The sequence below is a fragment of the Leguminivora glycinivorella genome, chromosome 16 (genome assembly GCF_023078275.1).
Source record: "Leguminivora glycinivorella isolate SPB_JAAS2020 chromosome 16, LegGlyc_1.1, whole genome shotgun sequence".
Lineage (NCBI taxonomy): Eukaryota > Metazoa > Arthropoda > Insecta > Lepidoptera > Tortricidae > Leguminivora > Leguminivora glycinivorella.
This window is the reverse complement of record NC_062986.1, coordinates 13,355,478-13,377,913: the sequence shown is the minus strand read 5'-3', so window position 1 is coordinate 13,377,913 and position 22,436 is coordinate 13,355,478. Positions and strand designations below refer to the sequence as shown.

Genomic DNA, 22,436 nt, shown 5'->3' with positions numbered 1-22,436 from the left:
AATTCTGATATCCATAATTATAACACTAGAAACAAAAATAAGCTTGCCATAAAGAAGTTTCGTGTCCGTAAAGTACAGAAGTCATTTGTTGGGCAATGCATTCATTTTTATAATAAGTTACCTGACACTGCTTTGAGATTACCCTCCCAGCTCTTAAGAACTACTTAAAAAAATCATTGATGTTAAAGGCTTATTACAGAGTCGAGGACTATTTGACAGACAAACATGCATGGCCCGAACCAGAAACTACAAAAAACGAATAGCAATTAAAATAATTGTATTATGTATAGAGGACACAGTTCAGATAAGAAAGCACATCAAATATTTTATATTTTATGTTGTGTAGGTAAATTACATATTTAATGACATTGAGATTCATATTATCTTTTTCTTCTGTGACAATTTGATATGTTTTCTCTGAAGAAGAACGACGTATTATTAAGCAATAATATAATTTATTGAAATTAATTTCCATAGAGTACCTAGTCTGTTCATATTCTTTGATGATTTTGCAGGTTAAATTGTATCTTGTTATTTAATGCATGTTAGTTATAAGATGTAATGTTTTGAAAAGAAGTTGCCCGCCGAGTTTCTTGCCGGTCCCATAGTGCAGTGTTTTTCAAACTTTATGGTGCCACGGCCCATTATGACCTCTCAAATTTTTTCGCGACCCCCATACCTCGTTTCTAATATTACCTACCTATAACTTAGTGCTGAAAGATGTAATAAAATTTATAAATTCGATCAAAGGTAAAGATTTGCAAACTCGTCTATTGCGAATAGTCAAATCAAATCAAATCAAATCAAATCGTTTATTTGCAAGAATACAGTCAAGTAGATGGTATCAAACAAATGTAAAGTGCAGTGTATTCAGCCAGCTAGAGGGCATGCAAAATCTTATAGAAAACTAGTTTCATACAGCGTTCCTTATAACTATGACTAGAATTTATGACTATCATGCAGCATGAAAATGAAAATGAAAATGAAAATGAAATATTTATTTTTCAAGTAGGCATATTACAATGCGCATATGAACGTCAAATAAAGCTACGCCGGCTCTAACCCTACGCCTCAGCCTCGAGAAGATTTCAGTCCCCCCTCAGTTGGGAGGGGGGTATCCACTATGGGACCGGCAAGAAACTCGGCGGGCAACTTCTTTTCAAAACATTACATCTTATAATTAACATGCATTAAATAACAACATACAATTTAACATGCAAAAGTATTCATCAAAGAATATGAACAGACTAGGTACTCTATGGAAATCAATTTCAATAAATTATATTATTGCTTAATAATACGTCGTTCTTCTTCAGAGAAAACATATCAAATTGTCATAGAAGAAAAAGATAATATGAATCTCAATATCATTAAATATGTAATTTACCTACACAACATAAAATATAAAATATTTGATGTGCTTTCTTATCTGAACTGTGTCCTCTATACATAATACAATTATTTTAATTGCTATTCGTTTTTTGTAGTTTCTGGTTCGGGCCATGCATGTTTGTCTGTCAAATAGTCCTCGACTCTGTAATAAGCCTTTAACATCAATGATTTTTTTAAGTAGTTCTTAAGAGCTGGGAGGGGTAATCTCAAAGCAGTGTCAGGTAACTTATTATAAAAATGAATGCATTGCCCAACAAATGACTTCTGTACTTTACGGACACGAAACTTCTTTATGGCAAGCTTATTTTTGTTTCTAGTGTTATAATTATGGATATCAGAATTCTTAGTGAAACAGTCTAAATTCTTAACAACATAAATTATACTATCATAAATGTATTGGGAAGCTACAGTTAAGATATTAATTTCTTTGAAGAGTTCTCTTACTGATTCACGTGTTCCTAAGTTGTAAATAGAACGAATGGCTCTCTTTTGTAATACAAAGATAGTCTGTATGTCAGCTGCTTTGCCCCAAACCAGAATACCGTATGACATTACACTGTGAAAATAACTATGATACACTAGGCGAGCTGTCTCAACATTAGTCAGTTGCCTGATTCTCCTAACGGCGTATGCGGCTGAACTTAATTTGCTTGCTAGTTTCTTTATATGAGGACTCCATTGTAGATTTTTGTCCAATGTTAAACCAAGAAACAGTGTTGTATCTACCATCTCTAAGCATTCATCATTCAAAAGTATTTTTGTATCGATTGGTTTAACATTCGGCAGAGAAAATCGAATACATTTGGTTTTCTTAGAATTAAGAAGTAAATTGTTGACAGTAAACCACTGCAGTACATCAGCTAACGTGCTATTAATTACATTGTAATCCGTAGATTTTCGGTCAACATTAAAAAGCAGTGATGTATCATCAGCAAAAAGTACTATTTCACAAAAGTTTTTCACTATACATGGCAAATCATTTATATAAACCAAAAACAGGAATGGACCTAAAATTGAGCCTTGTGGCACTCCTAATTGGACTACAGTCCCGCTAGAGCGAGTTTTGTTAACAACTACTGTTTGTGTTCTATTGCTAAGGTAAGAAGACATAAAGTTTAGGGCATTTATAGACAAACCATAGTGTTCTAATTTCAAAATGAGCGTTCCATGATCCACACAATCAAAGGCTTTTGAAAGATCACAAAATATGCCAATTGCATCACAAGAATTTTCCCAAAAATTATATATATGTTTAATGAGTACCGAAGCAGCATCGGTCGTGGAACGGCCCCTTGTGAAACCGAACTGTTTGCTTGTAAGTAATCTATGTCTGTTGAAGTGTCCCAGTAGATCATTTAACATTAGCTTCTCAAAGACTTTACTTAGTACAGGAAGTATTGATATGGGACGGAAATTGGTTATATCACTCGAATCACCCGATTTAAAAAGCGGTATGACTTTGCTACATTTCATAAGATCTGGAAAGGTGCCTTGTGAAATTGAAATATTATATATTACGGCCAAGTAAGGTGCTATTATATCTATGACATGACTAATTACTTTAACTGATGTTCCCCATAAGTCTTCTGTTTTCTTTAAATTGAGTGACTTGAATGTTTTAACAATATTTACAGAGTCTACTTGACTAAATTCAAATGAATTATTACATTTCTTAACATTAGCACAAAGTAATGAATGGGCTTGAGCCGCAGAAGAATGTAAACATTTTGTGGTGTTAACGGCTATATTTGAGAAATAATCTTCGAATGCCGAGGCAACATCGCTGTTCGACACTATTTGTTGATTATCTGATACAATGTTGACTTGACAATCGCGTGATTTACATTTACCAGCTTCTTTATTTATAATACTCCAAGTTGTTTTCACTTTGTTGTCCGACACTTTCAATTTAGAACTAATAAAGTTTTTCTTGGCAGTTAAACACACTTTCTTGAAGATTCTTGAGTAGTTTCTTACATAGTCCAGGAATTCTGAATTCTTGTTCAGCTCTCTCTCACCATAAAGTTCATAAAGTCTTTTTCTACTTTTGTGAATACCTACAGTAGCCCATTCACTAAACTTTGTTTTAACTTTTGACCCACTAATAGATTTCACTTTGAAATTGTTATTAAATTGATTAAGAATTACATTGAAAACATCTTGATACAAATGATTACAGTCATAATGCGAAAATGGTATTATAGACAAACTATGTAGAATTTCATTTTTGAATGATTCCAAGCGAGATCCAGTAATGGGTCTATATGTTATTGTTTGTGGAGTATCATGAATAACGTTTAAGAAAGCTGCCCTTTGGCCGCTGTGATCGGAATGAAAACAGTTAAATAATTTCTTATCTATACATTCACAGTTACAAAAAATATTATCTAGGCATGTTGCACTAGTCACACCTACCCGGGTAGGTTCAAGAAATAAATTAAATAAATTAAATGATTTAAACAAACAGAACATTTTAACAGTATTACTAGATGACTCGAGCAAGTTAACATTAAAATCTCCACATACAATAACATGTTTTTGGCCCTTGCATACTAAATTCAGAACATTTTCCATTGTAGATTCAAATATGCTGAAGTCAGCTGATGGTGGTCTATAAACACATACAATAATATATCTGTCTAATTCAACACATGAAATTTCTATAGTTCTTTCTATGGAATATTTTACAACATCTTTGCGCTCTTTACACTTCATACAATTTTTAACAATAATAAGGGAGCCACCATGAGCAGCAGATTTTCTGGCAAAAAAACTAGCTAATTTAAAATTAACATAATCAAATATCAACTGTTCTTGTTTCAACCAATGTTCAGTAATACACATAACTTCAACATTATTACTATCTAAAAATAATCCTACTTCTAATTCTTTGCTGGAAAAACCCTGAATATTCTGGTGAACAACGTTCATATTCAGGTGTTTTTCCGCTGTCTTACAATCTAGTTTAAATGAGGCATGGGGTCCTTGGCTTTGTCAGCTGACTGAGACTTATATATAACACTATTACATCTATTTGGCTCAATATTGAAGGCCAATAACTCCACTAAATATACAAATAATTTCTTTGGCAAAAATACCTTCCGTGGAGCTAGCATGAAGCGCTCAATGAATTTATTTAAGTCAAAGAAATGGTACTTTTTATTAACAGCTATGGCATGGTACATTAAAGAATTATAGTAAGCTATCTTACAATTATAGTCATATGATACATTTTCTGCATAAGGTAGTGCACATAATATAATTTTCCCCACACCAGATTTTTCAATAACATTTAGTGTGGACATCAATTTATCTATGCTAAGCTTATCTACATTAAGACTATTTCCTAATAAAATTACTAATGTAGTACTGCTATCATAACATCCCTTTGAAATAAGGTCACATAAATGAGACAAAGTAATGTTTTGATAACAGTAATTTGTCACTTGTTGCTCTAACTGGTAGCTTAATAATGGGCCCATTCCTAACCCAATCTGATCTGAAAAAACAACAGTCTTACTGACTGCTCTAGGGGGCTGTTTAACTACTGCCGCATGCCTAGTTGTGTCGTGGGCCACATCGGCTTGAATAATCTTTGCTGGTGGCATTTGGCCACAATTACAATGTTTTCCATTTAATAATGCCTTACACCGCTCCTCCAAATCTCTATTTTCTAGCAGCAATGTATTAAAAGCCTGTATGTGCTCCTCAACTTGTTTTTTAGTAGTCTCATACATGGTGGATACTGCCAAAAGCTCATCTTTCAGCCTGTTAATGTCGGCATTTAATTTCAGAAAATTTGATTCCTTGACTTCCAGCTCTGAATGACAGTCTTGAACCCTATTTTTCATAACTGTTAATGTATGTTTTAATTTACTATATTTTTTAATACATGCCTGGCCTTTGATCAGCTTTTGGGTTCTCCTAATATACCTATTAATCTTAATGTACTTTTTTAACTTATTACTACTATTAAAGAATACTATGTGTTTGGAGTCCCTACTCAATTGTGTTTCACCGCTTACCAACTCTTGGTACACATTCTGTAACTGCGAAGCATCATAGTGCTCCCGCTCTTTCCTAAACAAATTAAGTTCCTCATTAGCCGCACCCAGTTCTTCTTCTAACTGTGTGATGCGGGCCAAGGCCACTTCATGCATAATAAACATCCTACAATTACTTATACTTAATTAATACATGTGTGGCATATAGTTTAAATATTCTTTTATAGAGTAAAAAGCATTTTTCACCAAAAAATCCAATAAATATTTCCTAAATAGCGGCATTTCAGATTCCCTTATTGAGTTAGGTAACTTATTGTAAATTTTAGGCGCCATCCCGTAAACACTCTTTGCACGCAAGGCTGTTTTGGATTGCTGATATGCAATTTTATGTCGCTGCCGCGCACTATTGTAAGCAGGGAATTGATTTATATTTAATTTTACATACATTACTATTTCAAAAATATATAAACACGGTACAGTTAATATTTTCAAATTGACAAAATATTGTTTACATGAGTCAAGTATCTTTAGCCCACATGCAGAGCGCAAACATTTTTTCTGAGCCTTAAATACCAATTCCCTATCAGTTGAGTTACCCCAGAACATGATACCATAGCGCAGTGTAGATGTTACATATGCGTGATAAGCAGTAAGTACTTGAGTGCGATGTACGATTTTATTCAAATTATACAATGCATACGAAAAACTATTTAACTTCTTACAAATAATGTCAATTTGGGTTTCCCATGTCAACTTATTGTCTAGATTTAATCCTAAAAATTTTGTACAATCGGTTTCCTCAATTAAACGATTATTATATGTCACAGTAAGATTATTAATCATATCATTTTTTCTTTGGTAAAAATTCATAATTTTCGTCTTTTCCAAGTTTATATGTAGATTATTACAATTCAACCAATTGATTATTAATTCCAATGTATGATTTATACTCTCTTGACATTGCTGTGGATTTTCTCCAGTCAATATAACTGTGCTGTCGTCGGCAAAGAGAACCATTGGGTGCTCAACGGACTGTGGGAGATCATTTATATAGATGAGGAATAGTAATGGCCCCAATACGCTAGTATGCGTAGATATGGGTGTACTTTATCACTATTAGGTGAGATGGCTTTCGAGAGGAAGGGCCGGTTTTGACACGCGTTATCGAGCTTAAATCATAACTATTAATGTTTTTTTACAATATTGTTGCTGATTATGTTACGATATCGAAAGTAGCATGTCTTGCCGGTATCTTTTGACCACTTAAATGTTATGATCGCAAGTCTGCAAAGAAAGGGACGAAAACATAATTACAGAAAAAGATAAAGTTAACGGATTTCTAGCAAAAATTGAGTTGTGGACAACATTTTTACACAGCATGAAGTTTGCGTATGCGTATGCAGTTTGATTATTTCCCTTGCATGGCTAAAATCATTCAAGAAATATCATCAGATATGGTGGAGCGCTTGCAAAGTTAAAAAAACCAACTCCAAAGTTATTTCTCAACTGAAACATTGATTGGTGATGGAAAGTTGGATTTTGAATATTTTTTTAATATTAAGTCCGTTGAGCTGGTCGATGCGCGCCAAGCTGACGTCAGAACGGCGTGTCTATGTAATATATATTTAATTCTTAATTTCTTGAGGTACAGTTTTCTTCGCTATCGGTACAGTTTAGGTTCAGTTATTTTATGCACATTTTGTGACTATTCAGACATCTCTCACGCCATCCTGACGGACACGGTGAAAGAAGCACCATTTCAATGGCTGAATATCCACATTTAGTAAAAGAAGCCCTTAAAATTTTGATCCTATTTGCTACTTCATATTTAAGCGAGCTGACGTTTTAAACAAATAAACACAATTTATTTATTTAAATTAAAATGAGTTGTTTTAAGGTTAACCTTTTAATTTTCAAGAATTTGACTTTTTTAAGTTAAAAAAAAAATTAACCAGCCTGTCATAAGTTTATCTTAAAGCTGAACTTCGCGACCCCCCTGGATAAATGCCGCGACCCCCCTGGGGGTCGCGACCCACACTTTGAAAAACACTGCCATAGTGGATACCCCCCTCCCAACTGAGGGGGGACTGAAATCTTCTCGAGGCTGAGGCGTAGGGTTAGAGCCGGCGTAGCTTTATTTGACGTTCATATGCGCATTGTAATATGCCTACTTGAAAAATAAATATTTCATTTTCATTTTCATTTCATTTTCACTTGTACACTGTACACTCCCTTTTGCTGTGTTAAGTACCTATATTCTGTGGCGTTGTGTTAGAATTAGACGTTTAGAAACAAATGACCCGAGCATTGCGGGCTTAGGTGGGGAAATTACTATGAAATTCTATTATACATATCATCCTCAGTCAACGAACCAGCCACTCTAACACAACTTGCCTTGTCGAGCGCGAGTTCAATACTTGAAGTCGCGCTTGATGTATGGACTCACGCGCGACAAGGCAAGTTGTGATAAAGGGTCAGATATGTAGTACATTTCAACCTAATTTGAAGTACGTAATGACAACATTTCATTGCAAGTTTGAGATTCAATGAATTGCTATGAGTCAAGGACTTTAATTGTTGATCCACTTGTAGCTCATTTTATACTGGCCACGTCTTAACTATGAGATGTCCAGTATAAAATGAGCTAGTAGTTGATCAATAATTAAAGGCCGTGACCGTACGATAACGGGGTTTTGTGTGAAAGCGATATATTAATATTTTCACAACCAAGAACTTTGCTCAGATACAGGAGAACCCGCTGGGCTGGGCTGGATTCTCGCCATACAAGTGGGGGTTATTTTCGACCGGTTTCTGACGTAGAACGCCATTTTTTGCCTGTTAGGCAATGAACTTGTTAAAAATGCCAATTTTGGTTGGTATCGTGTTTTACAGATTTGAATGAGCCTCCGAGACTTGAAGCATTACTCATTTTGCCTCGGGAAGTGTTTTATTCAGACACGTTCACAGTTTATGTCTGAAATTTATACAACTGCTTTTGTTGGGTATATGCTATTGCTACTTAGACAAAAGAGTGGTAAGTGGAAACAATGCCATGTAAAGTGTGAGTGTGACAGATACTTACAGAGTAAGGGATTTTTTTTTAACTATCTCGTTATGATTTTGAGTGTATTGACATGACAGTAATACATGTACCTATGTAACTTAATTCTATCAATAAATTATTTTAGTAACACATGCGGGATTCTCATACCAGAGACTCGAGGTTTCTGTCGTGAGCCGCTTTTCGCTATAACTAATGATGCTCCCACACTGGCTGCTATAAATGTAATTTAATGTAAATAACTTCCCTATGTTAGGTTAGGTTAGTTATGGCTACGGTCGTATAAAAATGTGTTAAATTATATTCTTTTAGGACGATCTTTGTGGTCTATTTACTAGGTAGGTATGTAAGTACTCGTATGTATAAATGTATAATATTTATACCCTTAGAAAATACTAACTGCATTATAATTATTACCTGCTGAATATGAAATTTCCAGAAATTTCTCTTTATTTAAAAACCAACACCTTACACGTTCTAATTATTCCCACCGAAGTTTGTAAATGCATCGTTCGCTTTAGTTTCGAAGAAGAAGAAGACGATTTGGGATAAAATCTCCTATAAGTACAATGTATATACGTACACAAGATGGGAGTATTTACCTTTGCATAAGTGAAATTTAAAATGTTTGTTCGGATAAATAATTTTTCATTTAAAATATACGTTAGCAAATAGGTATACTAGAGGGAGAGAAAAATATCGTCTAATAATCGACACTGTTAAGTGTTATGAAATTGGGGATTTGTCACTAAACTCGTGACACTACGAGTAAATCGCTATAATATCATATTTGTATACATAATAATTGTATTGTTAAATTTTGTTTAATTGTGCTCAGCGTCAATATTTCCTTTGAACAGGCAATGAACGGCGAAGTGTGAATGTCGGGCGACAATTTTATTGTCATTATTGTGAAATAGGCCGCAGAAGGCTCGATTCTTTCACCCGAGTCTCATTAATCTTTCCGAATCCCGCTACACATTTGTAATGCGTCTAAATTCTCGGTCTGATGAGCGGGTAAATCGTGGTAAATCATTTTCCTGTGAGCTGGGATAAAGGGACGCTGTTTTGGACTTTTTGGGTGAAAAATGATTCTTAAAGAGCATTCAATCTGATTACAAAATATTATTTGTTTCAATGACAGAATTTTAACATATAAATCATTCAACAAATGTATTGGGTTGGCACATAAGTAATGACACACTCTACAAAACTCTGTACATTTCCTTTCTTAAGTTAATTGTTTTCGATAATATGATGTTGTAGAACATTCTAGGTACTTCTAATGTGAGGGTATATAAAGCCGCCCTCGTGATTGGTTTAGTTAGATTGAAATAAAATGGACGAGCGACAAGTTCGAATACTTTACTTATACGAGTACTTGTTAGGCCACAGTGCGCGGGCTGCGGCTGACAATATCAACACTGCATTGGGCGCTGGAAGTACAAGCCATGCCACGGTGTCCAGATGGTTTGACCGTTTTAAATCAGGAGACAGGAGCCTTGAAAGTCAGTCACGCTCAGGGCGACCACCTGCATTAAATGATGACGATTTACGCCGCGAACTACAGTCGAATCCTGATGCTACTACTCGTGGATTAGCGGAAGCACTTAACTGCAGTCACCACGCTGTGGAATACCATCTGCATGAGCTTGGGTATCGAAAAGTTTTGGCTCGATGGGTACCGCACATCCTTACCGACGCCAGTCGTGCAGTCCGTGTCTCCATCTGTCAATCACTTTTGCTGCGACCGCGACGTAAAGAGTTTTTGACTGATCTGGTTACTGGAGATGAATCATGGATTTATTATGAGAACGATACACGTCGTGCTTTTTGGCTGCCTCGAGAAGAAACGCCACCAACTCAACCGAAGCTGAGTCAAAAGAGCCGCTTAAAAGTTTTGCTTTGTTTTTTCTGGGACTCGCAAGGCATGCTGTTTCATGAACTATTACACAATGAAACTGTAAACGCTAACAAATATTCAACACAGCTCACCGAACTATCTTCTGCTATCAAGAAAAAACGACGAAGACGAGCCACTGTAATTTTACTACATGATAACGCTCGACCTCATGTCGCATCTACCGTTCGCCAACAGCTGCAGAACTTGGGCTGGGAGACGATACCCCACCCACCTTATTCTCCAGACCTTGCACCATCAGACTTTCATTTGTTTAGAGCCCTGAAACGACATTTGCGGGGTAAACAATTCAATGATTTCCATGATGTACAGGTGGAGTTGAACAACTTTTTCGAGGCACAGCCATCAGAGTTCTGGGCGAAAGGCATCCAAACTTTGCCGGATCGTTGGCAAGAAGTCATCAGATGCTAATGGTGATTACATCACCGACTAAGCTTTTTGTATTGTAATAATAATAAAAAATATAAAACGTAAACCAAGTGTCTCATTACTTTTGTGCCAACCCAATAATACTGATGAGGTTCATCACACATATTTCCTAATATTACCAAAGCATCCTAGGATAAGAGTAACGCATGTTTGGGGACACTTTGGGTCGTAAAACCAACATGTTTCAGCTGACAGTTTGACAATTGTTGAGAGGTAACGGTGATAACTTCACGTGACGGTGATAACTGCACGCTCTATTGTTAAGTCTATAGTCAGGTTCAGTTCATGTTGCTGTCCTTGTCCACACATAAAGGTTTGTGTTCTATTCTCTCAAAAAACAAAAGAATTACCATATTATACACACATTCTTTTAGTAGTCCAACGTGATGTGTTGAAATGTGGTGAGCATGGACCACAGGAAGTTGTCAATGATGGTGTACCCGTGGTTGGGGTAGGGCCTGATTCAGAGGCACGTGTGTGTGGAGCCATCAGGTTGAAGTTACTGTCCTTGTCCTCCCACTAGTTTGATGGCATCTGTTCTATTCTCTCAAAAAACAAATGACTCACCATATTATACACATTCTCCCAGTAGTCCAACGTGATGAGTTGAAACGTGGTGAGCATGGACCACAGGAAGTTGTCGAAGTTGGTGTACCCGTGGTTGGGGTTGGGCCCGATGCAGAGGCACGTGTGTGTGGGGGCGCAGTGCCGCGCGCCCGTCAGGTTGCCGCAGATGATGGGGTCGCCGTCTTCGTCCACCCACCAGTTGCGCGAATCGTTGATCCATCTGAAAGAAGAAAGTTTTAAAATGACTGCTGTTAAAGTATTCGGTTGAATTATGTTAGTTATGGTTAACCCAATCCAACCAAGATGCTCAGCCAATAGGAGCAGTCTCCTATTTTTCAGGTCATAAAAAATGTGATTCAGATAATTAACTGGCTGTCTAACTATATTTATGTTAATATACATTTGAACTACAGTTGCTAGAACCAAATCAGACAAATAAATTACAACTTTATACATTTTTGCTCTCTGACCTTGACATTTTTTATAGAACACGCAGTATTGGGAGTTTAGTATAGTATCTTACATAATAGTGAAATTTTACTCAGTGTGACATATATTGACACCGCACATTATTCCAAGTGACTATAAAAAACACCTGTATATCCATACTAATATTATAAATAGGAAAGTGTGTGTGTCTGTTTGTTGGTCCGTCTTTCACGGCAATACGGAGCGACGAATTGACGTGATTTTTTAAGTGGAGATAATTGGAAGGGATGGAGAGTGAAATAGGCTACTTTTTGTCTCTTTCTAACGCGAGCGAAGCCGCGGGCAAAAGCTAGTTATTATATATTTAAACCTCGTTGGTACTGTTTACTCCCGAACTCCCGCCAAGATCAGTGTTTTCTAATTATCTAACGACATTATTAAAGCACATGAACCGAAGTTGGTCGTTACGACGCGACTGGCGGTCATTCGTTTTTACTGCCCAACTTGGACCGAGATCGCTAAATTGATCGTAAAGTCTAGCGTTTGCTTGGCTACGAACCAGTCATATCTTTGGGAACAATAGGTAATGAGATTACTTATGCATTATTGCTTGTCTGAAATGAAAAGAAGTGATCGATTTTTTTTTAAATTCAAATCTTAAGTCGTTATGACATTCTAATGGTAGGTAGGTATCTGGTATCACTTTTATTATTGACACTGCTAGAGCTATTGACGCGGGCGTTATAAATTAAAAATAGGTATTTGATATAAATTTAGTGGTTGACTGGTAGAAAATACCGTGGACATTACACGTTGGAGATTAGGAATGTTACTAAAGCACATGAATTTTCGCAGTTCCACCCACATTTGTGAAACATACGTCGAATTTCCACTGCTGAATAACTCCATGAATACCCAACAGAACAGACGGGCAGTGACGTTACTGCACAACCCACGCTAAACCGCAATCTGATTCCAGAGGTCACTTTCCCTGCCGTTGCTTAGACTAGCATACCTAATGACTGCATTATTATGCATTGGATGCACGGAGTTTGTGCTTGTTGGTCCGACCAACGGCCTAATTCAGACGAGGTCAGGTTAATCCTGATTTTCGTTGTTGGATGTCGTTTGATGGAAATGGCACATGATGCACATGTAGTTAATTATGTTGGTATCTTCAGGGAACATTTTAAGGACTTCATAAAATATGATACTTAATTTATTTCAAATGTTTGGTTCAAATCGTCTGCAGTCGGGTCAGTAACTTGTTACAGTTGTGTGTGGACAGTCACGAAATTGAATGGAACTCCGTTCACTCGATCAGATTTTTGTAAAATTATGATTTTTTCAGATTATGAATTTTAAAACTTTGAGTATTTTAAAATGGTGTGTCAGAAGTTATTTGGAATTGTGAATTTCCGAAGTTTGCTACTGTTTGTTTTCTTTCTTATGTAGGTATTAGCAAGTGCATAATCGTGTCGCATACCTGTACCACGCTTCATCCGTGAAATTCTCCCCCTCCACCCCCTGGAAGTTGAGCACACACTTGTTCCTGAGCTCGCCCATGTAGACCTGCAGTGCGAACAGCGCGAACACCATCAGACAGAAGATGGTCAGGGTCATGACCTCCGCCAGCTGCTTGAAGGAGTGCAGCAGTGCGTTGATGATGGTCTTCAAGCCTGTTGACAACAAAAAGCTTTACTTAGAGTTTATAATCGCTTTATAATCATCTATACCACGGAAAGGATTTATATTTATACAATACATCGATTCCTGTTTAGTAGGTTAATTCGTAATGTTTAGTGTAGCTATACCTGTACATATGCAACTTGCGTTTAGATTAGTGATATGTGTATGAACGAATTCGCACGATAACCTCCATAAATCCGATCTAAGTTTACTATTGAAATAGTTGCAAAACGAAAAAATAAACATGATTTATTTCATTGTTTTGATAAAATCAAACGACCGATTAATACAAAAATATCTCAATAAAAGCACAGTCAGTTTTTGCATAACACAGTAAAAGTTTTTCAGTGTCCATTTTAACGAACCTAAATTATCGTATTAACCGGAGCGCGAGTTAAAATATCACGGGCGTTGCATGAGAAAAGGGTAAATGGAAAATAAAACTAGCAGTAAAGTAATTCTCTTTGTTGTTTGGTAACTAGCATTGTGGAAAAATTGAGAATCTGACATTGGACCCAAAACTGGTCCGAACTTAAACATAATTAATTATAGTTGCTATTCGGTTACTTCGAATTTTTATGTCCTGGGATTTGCCTATGAAACTTATTAGAAACTTATCAAAAAACAAAATGGAACCGGGCCGGCTAGGTTTATTTGTGGTCCGGATAAAGGCGGGGCCAGGAAACGGGTCGATTATGCAGTACAAAACACATATTCCAATCGGTACGGTGAATTTGAACAAGTCCAGCTGAAGGCTTCCAGTTTTAATGTGACCTTGTGGTTAATATTAATTCTCCCTTGAATTCAATTCAGACATATTCACGTGAAATAGTACATTACGATACAAGTGCGGAAAAGAGGAAGTTCGAAATGGGTGGCGATAAATTAAAACACTATCGAAGGGAGTGTTTTAAATCGATACAAGTTACAAATTTCCTTTCCGCACGTGTATCGTACAATGTTTTTCAGTACAGATGACCCTCTCCGCACTTGTAATGTACCTACTTTATTGCGTGTGCACTGCAATTTGCAAAGGTACTTGCCCATACATATTATAGTGTTGTAGTGTCACGGGCGAGACGCATGGGCAAATAGAACAAAATGACATGGAAACTTAGCCTTGTCTACTGACATAGTCGATATGCCAACGTATATTAAAATACCTGATATTAAAGCTGGACAAACGAGTTGCTGACCAGAAAAAAGTGCAATAGGTATCATATTTTATACGGAATGATAAATATTAACGCCAACATAAATACAGAATATAATCAAATATCTGCGATATCACTGTAGAACGTATAACAGAAATCACGCCATAAATTTCACCCGCATTCGGTAAGCTGCCAGAATGACACCCCCAGCGTATGCAAATGCTTGATTGCTATCTCGTTAATTCGCACCTAATCTTTTATTGCGGCCCTACAGCTGTTGGCGGTGTAAGTGAATTTCATTACAGCTTTGTAAGCGAGCTTTATGAAATTAGGATAATAAGGATTTGCATGGTCTCATTGCTAAGTGACTTTATTATTTACTGCAGCAAAATGTAAGTATGAATGGCTATGAGGAAAAATTACACTTGGTAATTCGAAATAAACAAGTTCTTTATTGAAACATCTGATTGAATTTAAACGCCCCGGTATTAGAGGAGTATAATTATATTATAATGGGTTGGTTCAAAAATGTTAAAGCATTAAACCCAAAACACATTATCAAAACGTGGCGCTATACCACACTGAACTCATGTGATTTGTTGTGTCGAAAAAAAGTTTTCTTTTTCTATTTCAGTAATATGTTTTATTGTCTGTCAAGTAATATTTATCACTAGAGCGGTGACTTTTAAAATACTGGCGCGAATGTTTGCAATCTCGAAAAAAAATCGTGCCTATTTCTACTGAAAAACTTGTTCGACCTGCTATATTTGCTTTATTTTACCACAATAAAAAAAAAACCATTATCACCAATCGACAATTCAAGAGCATTATGAGTTTATCGGTTTTTAACGACGGATTCCCACCCCTATACTTATAGAATAGGCTAGTTTCCTATACTTAAAATAAAATATTTTATGCAGTGCACGAAATAAAGCACCACATAATTAGAAGAAAAATATGGACAGTAGTTATTTTTAAACACAATTTCTATTTAATAAAGATATAAAGTAAATGAATTGACCGTGACGTCACTCCTCAGTATTTCATAGTAATTCCATATTAGCAAATCGTTTTGACAGTTTATAAAAAGAAGCTGATTTAACTAGTAGGAAACTAGCCTATTGAATGATATGAATGAATGATTTGATTACCTTTACATTTTAATATGAACTTTATGCTCCTTGCGCATAATCTCTGCGCATGTTAAAAAATGGCGGGTATTAAGACACCGGCGTATTAGTGTAGCACCTTGTTATGCCATTTTGTTTTGTGAATAAATAAAAATGAGTTTAAGCGAAGCGGGCCATACTTTAAAATATGATTGGCTACCATTTAATTCTAAACAGAAGTTAGTAGCGTTCGAGACGTATGAGCGTTTTATAACATGGAAAAATAAAAGAAACGAACAAAACTTTAACGAAGAAGTGTTTTTGGCATATTTCACTGAATTGGCAATGGCTCAAACGTCAAGTAATTTGTGGGCGCAATATTCAATGCTCAAAGCAACTGTGCGAGTGAAACACCACGTACTCATAGAATACTATGGAAAACTTTTGTCATTTTTGAAGAGCTGCTCGTTTAGCTTTAAAAGTCAGCAATCAGAGGTTTTGACTGAAGATAACATATTGCAATTTATTAACGAAGCTCCAGATGAGAAATATTTAGCGACCAAGGTAATATACAATTTATTGATGTTTTATTTTGCGGTAAAAATGGGATCGGTTGCTAATTCAAGTTGCAAGGTCTGGTTTTCCCGCAAATATCCGCTTTTCTTTTTCTAATTTTAATACGTTAAATTAGTATCTAAATGGCTTCGTATTCGGTTAGGATGTTATTTATAACTTTGATATGCGATCAAAATATATTATTAAAATAGTAGGTGCATTGCGATACAAGTGCGGAAAAGAGAATATTAGAAACAAAGGGCGATAAATTAAAACACGACCGAAGGAAGTTGTTATCGACACTAGTTACGAATTCCCTCTTCGCACGTGTATCCTACGACGTTGTTCAGTATATAAATGGCCGTTTGAAGTTCTGACCTAACAAGAAATGTACTACTATGCGCACTAGTGCAGGCAAAAATATAAAACAGTGACGTGATTTTTGTTTAAGTCATTCACTGCCTTTGCCAGTGGGCGTGGCTTAGGTAGAATCTTGTGTGGCATTGTTGGCAACATGTTGTCTTATGTTAAAGTACGATTTTGTTTTGCATGTTAAGTATTGTGAAGATTTATTTACAATTGTTACAGGTTGCTCTCATCATAGGCGTAGGCGGCGCGTGCCAGCCTTACGAACTTACCGATTTAACAGTCGATGACATCAAAACAAATGGTGACTTGATGTCCGTACATGTTCATTCCCAGGGCACATCCCGCACGTTCATAGTCCCCGAGCATTTCGTACCCGTGGTCAAGAAATACCAACGATTGAGGCCTAAGAATATGCCAACTTATAGATTCTTTATAGGTTATAGAAACGGTAAATGCACGAAACAGGTTATAGGAAGAAACACATTTTCCGCATTGCCGAAACAAATTGCTACTTATTTGAAGTTGAAAAATCCTGAACGGTATACTGGCCACTGCTATAGACGATCCGCGATTACTGCTAGGACCACTATAACAGATAGACCAAGACAATCTGGGCCTTTAGAGACTTTAGCACGCCTCGACAAAGATCACACTTCTACTGTTGAAGCAAAATATAACGATTGTGAAGTAGATGTCAAGATTGAAGAAATGGATGTCTTTGAAGAAGAGCCTTGGTTGAACAACGAATTTCAACTACCTATGGAATATGATAAAGATGTACCAACACTTTCAAAATCAACGGATAATTCTGGCGTCTCTAACAATAATGTCATTTCTGCTGAATCTGACGACAACGACGTTCAAATAATTGAACCAGAAATTGAAACTATTGACTTAACAACACTAAAGGAGTATCGTCAACCTAAAATAATTACACAAGGAAACTTTACCATTAATGGAAATAACATTAATATTTCTTTCATGAAATGCAACAATATTACAATTAATTTCAAAGAATAAGACCCCAATAGATTTTTTGTCACATTAAATTTCTCTTTTATCATATTGTATTTTCTTCTTCCTACATTTTTAACAGATATTCATTATTTTAAGTAAGGAAGTACCTCATTTATTTCACAAACTGTAGAAATATTACAATTAAATTTAATAAATAACAGTTTAAAATTCTTTTGTTTTCTATGTACCTACGTTATTTCTCTTCCTTAACTATAAGACGGAGAGTTAAGATTAACAGTAGGGTAAACGCCCGATTAGTACCTAGTTACCGATAAACCTAATTGTTGGAATTCTATTTAATTACATTAATTTTACAGAGTTATAAACACATTTGTCGAATTATAAAAATAAAATACTCAAATAAAATAAAATTTCATTTATTCATGTACCAACTATACTTATTAACACAAAAGAAGCATGTCCAGTGCATTAATTGGCTTATCCGCAGAATTTGTGAAGTAATGAATAAAACTGTACGTATCATCATGTACGTATTCAATATATTACCCTACGTGCCTCACTGTGCCGCTTCAAATGGGTTATACGCTTATTCGCCACCAACGTGAAAAAACTCATGATAAAAAATCACTTTTGCTAATTCGCTCGATCCTTCAATTTGCCCGTGCTTAGAAAACGATTAGATTGACAGCATTTATTAAATCGGAACCTGTCTGCCGATAACTTGGCAACGTTTCAAGAGCCAGTCAGCCCTAACAAGTTCGGTTGTGAAATAGTCTGGCACGCTTATTTCAGTTTGAACGTGGTTTGAACTCTTATAAGACCTCTTTGATACGAATAATCACAAATAATTATTAATAAAATACAGAACTTTTCACAAATAAAAATACATCAAATATGAGGTTTTTGGGTGCCGATTAATGGATGTTTTGCCCTGTACATACATGACGCAGTGCAGCAAAGAAGTGGATACATTCAGTACAGTACATTGCCGTTTTCTATCTATAAAGCTTGCCAGACTACTATTTAGCAAAAATGTTGATGCTTTAAAATTAAGTTCACATTTTATTGTTGTTTAAAAATACAAGACAAATATACAATATGAATAATTTTCAAATACACACTTGAGTGTGTACTGTGTACTGAAAATAACCAAAACCAATGTAGGTACAGGTACGTTTTGCTTCTTTTTGAAATGAACATAACCAAAAACCGCTCGTCACCCGCCGGACTTCCGAACGACGTGCCGCGAACGGTCCGCGTCATTTCACACCCAAATACTGCCTAATTACCATTCACTCGTCGCTGCCAAAACGTCTTAATTGTCTACAAAACTCTTCTGACTTACGCCCTTTTGGTTATAACTGCACTATGCAGTTGTCGCTGCCAGAACGTCGTATTTTTCTACGAACTCTTCGCACTTACGTTCTTTTGGTTTCGATGCGTTTTCGGCCTTTATACTTGCCCTAATGGAGTTCGTTTAGACTGACGTTTTGATGTAAACGATATTGCTGGTGTTTATTCTAACGGGAGCGCTTTAAAAGTGTTGTAAAGTCTGTTCTGATTTTCACGAGCAGAAAGAATACATTTGTTGCAGGTATTAGATTCAGACGTTTAGATCGAAATGCTGTAGACCCCCTTGCATAGAAATTTGTATGGCAGGGGGCTCCTTTTCTCTACAGCTGACTGTACCTATACTTACCTTAGGTACAGACCTCATTGCTGACATACATGGTTTATGACAACTATGACAACTGAAAACAATATTTGGTGACAGCAGAAATGCGGTATAAAACGTCACGAATTATGGCAAAAAAACTTAGTTTCCGAAATAAAGTTGTTTCTAGTGTTTTGTGTTATGTGCATGATGTGTGACCAAACCTATGAATGTTGTGTGAAACTCAAAAGTCCAACAGCAACAGCAGAACAAATTGTGGTAGGTAACAAAATTCCTGATCATTGGGTATAAAATACCTACTCGTTCGTTGTAATTAGTTTTACTGCAGCCAAATTGCCCTCACTCTGGTAACGTGTTTATTCAGCCATGCGCGGATCCAGGGGGGGGGGGGTCATGACCCCCCTGGAGCCTAGGTCGGCCATACAAATAGACCACGTGACCCCCCCCACCAAGGTATAACATTTGTATAGTAAGGTAAGGGGTTATAAAATGAAAGTGAACACAAGTCACTTGTATCCCTGCAGTTTCCATGATAGCAGTGTTTAAAGCTGCTATTAATTTATTCATCGACGAAACAGGACACGTGCCATTGACTATCACAATTCTTGGTAAACACGATTCTGAGACACTAGTGTCTTCTTCAGCTCTCACGAAGAATAAGCAATCGAGGGTCATATTACATTGGTTGTTTTTAGCCAACGCTGCATAGGAATATAGGGCTGTAAATCAAGTCTCTCTCGTTCTCACCTTTGATTTATTAGTAGATAAATAACTAGTTTTCGTGAGATGTGTTGAAGCAGATTAAGCAAAGCGCTTCCGTTCTGTGTGTTAGTACCTGTGTAGTTGGATGCCTTAGATGGGTCACTCAACCTTTTAATACTTTTAAGGCTATGTGGGCCCTCATAATGTCTCCTTATAGTTTCCATAAAATAATATAACAGCGAGCAAGGTTGGATCTCATGCATCCTACATTTATCTTTAAGATCTACAAAGCCAAGTAGCTCTAATCCAAGTCGATGATCACGTATTTCGAATTTGAAATATATGATAAAACTGTCATATTAACTCACCAGGCATGATGGAAACGGTCTTCAGCGCCCTCAGCACTCTGAACGTCCTCAGACCAGCCAGGTTGCCCAGGTCCAGACGTATGGTCGCGTAGCCCGACGTGATCACCACGAAGTCCAGCCAGTTCCAAGGGTTCCGCAGGTACGTGTACTTGTTCAGGATGAAGCCTTTCGCTATGCACTTGATTATCATCTCTAACGTGTAGATTGCGAGGAATATGTATCTGTGGAAGAGAGAGAAGGTTGATGTCAGTAACAATCATTATTATGAAAAGAGGTTGGGAACTGTTTCTGAAAGGTTTTCATACCGCCATCGTATCTTTCGTATTGTATCTTTTCAGTTTTGTTGTGATTTGGTTTGATTAAAATAACTCAGGTCCAGGACTTCAAATTCTAAATAAACAAGAATTTTTCATAATATTAAGGATTAGGGACTTCAAATGGCAAATCCCATCTGTAAGCTATTCATGGCGAACTGTTTTAGTTTAAATTCGGACCCTAAGCTACGGAAATTAATATCGTCTGTAAACTATTGTGTCTGCATTATACAACTCTAATCCGTCAGTCGAGAGTTGCTGAAACCACAACGTTGTAGTACAAAATCGATTGCATAACACGAGGTCCACTTCACAAAGGTCCATGTTCCAAAGTTTATGCATATTTACCTACGTATATTTCACGCAGTAAGTTCAGCACGGGCAGCATGGTCGCGCGATAGACGATGAAATAGCAGGCCGTCCCTATCGCACTATTTGTAAGTGCGATAGGGACGGCCTGATATTTTATCGTCTATCGCGCGACCATGCTTCCCGTGCTGGTTTTACATATGAAGTTTAGTCACATGACATGTTAGGTACATGTCACTGAACGTGTTAAGTTTGCCATAAAATACGTCAACTGCTGTTAATTCAACCATATTTACATTTACAAGGAATAAGAAAATAATCATTTACGCGCTTCTGTCACGCAACGAAGACAAAAACCCTACTCATGTTGCCACTGCTGCATTCAATCTTCATGTCTGGACAACATGCAAACGGCAAAGCATGCATTTACTCTTCATAGTAACAGCTAATAGCCACCTCCTAGTAATTTGTATTCAAATACTTTAGTTCGATAACTAGCTCTGGCTTCCTAAGTAAAACATGTGGCGATTTAAGTTGCGAAATTCCGTTCCGCTCCGACGTCGGAGTTTAAAGCGTGGTAAATTTAGGTTTAGTGCACTCGTGTTAGGATTCTGCATTTACTTTTGAAAACGACAGGCAAATAGAAACTATTTTAGTAAATATAATTCTCTGCCGGAAAAGCGCATAAGCACATACGTTAGAAACAGGAACGCATAGGTACAGTAAATAAAAATACTCGAAAGATTTTCCTCTTAGATCGTCGCGTGTTTTTATGCGACATGAGTCACATGAGATAAACGAGCAGGCAGGTCGCCATCAGCGATAACTGCCGCCCATGGACACCCGAAACAACTGAAGGGTTGGAAATGCCTTACTGGCCTTTAAGATTGGTGTGCACTCTTTTCTTAAAGGTTTGAAGGTCGTATCGGTCCGGAAATACAGCAGGCGATAATTCATTCCACAATTGTTTAGGCAGGAAGTTTCTGGACAAACGCACAGTTGAGGTTTGCCAGCTATGTAAATGCGTTTATAATAATTATGCAATTATAAACACAATGCACCGAGAAAAGTAGTAGGTAAATACCAAGTATGATTAGGTTTCTCATGATATGCCTATTTCGGTAGGTACTTAATTTAAAAAATCGGTATAAGGTACAGCGGGGCAAGTTTACCCAATTATTTAGAGACATAAATAAATTTCCATTTTTTGTGTTAGGGGTTCCCAAATTTTTATTTATTTATTTAATTTATAATTTATTTCTCGTGTTATTGAAATAATTATAAAAAAAAATATTCATATTAAATTTTTAATATTTATTTAGGTACAGTCGCCCAAGAAAGTGGTCTATCAGTTTTTACAAAAGTTTCTGTGAGCTCTAACGATCGCTAAGGTTGACTTGACACGTGGCAT

At 36.5% G+C, this 22,436-nt stretch overlaps 2 protein-coding genes across 2 annotated transcripts in view; one reads left to right on the top strand and one right to left on the bottom strand.

Moving 5' to 3' along the window:
- LOC125234754 (sodium channel protein 60E-like) overlaps positions 1-20,617 on the bottom strand; it is a 65,707-nt gene extending 45,090 nt beyond the window's left edge. The window contains exons 1-3 of the mRNA XM_048141140.1: positions 20,403-20,617; positions 13,290-13,482; positions 11,375-11,594 (exon numbers count right to left, since the gene is read on the bottom strand). Of these exons, the coding sequence (XP_047997097.1) occupies positions 11,375-11,594; positions 13,290-13,482; positions 20,403-20,592 (603 nt within the window). The 5' untranslated portion in view covers positions 20,593-20,617. The remainder of the gene's footprint in view (positions 1-11,374; positions 11,595-13,289; positions 13,483-20,402) is intronic.
- LOC125234756 lies at positions 15,917-17,718 on the top strand. The gene is made up of 2 exons (XM_048141142.1): positions 15,917-16,319; positions 16,899-17,718. The coding sequence occupies exons 1-2, from the start codon at positions 15,930-15,932 to the stop codon at positions 17,697-17,699; spliced, it is 1,191 nt and encodes a 396-aa protein (XP_047997099.1). The 5' UTR covers positions 15,917-15,929; the 3' UTR covers positions 17,700-17,718.
- Positions 20,618-22,436: the final 1,819 nt, after the last annotated feature.

What these genes read in the sequence shown, in the direction of transcription:
- LOC125234756 (XM_048141142.1), top strand. Translation starts at nt 15,930, where the DNA reads ATGAGTTTAAGCGAAGCGGGCCATACTTTAAAATATGATTGGCTACCA. An exon ending in AGAAATATTTAGCGACCAAG is followed by an intron (nt 16,320 to 16,898) that starts GTAATATACAAT and finishes CAATTGTTACAG; the next exon opens with GTTGCTCTCATCATAGGCGT.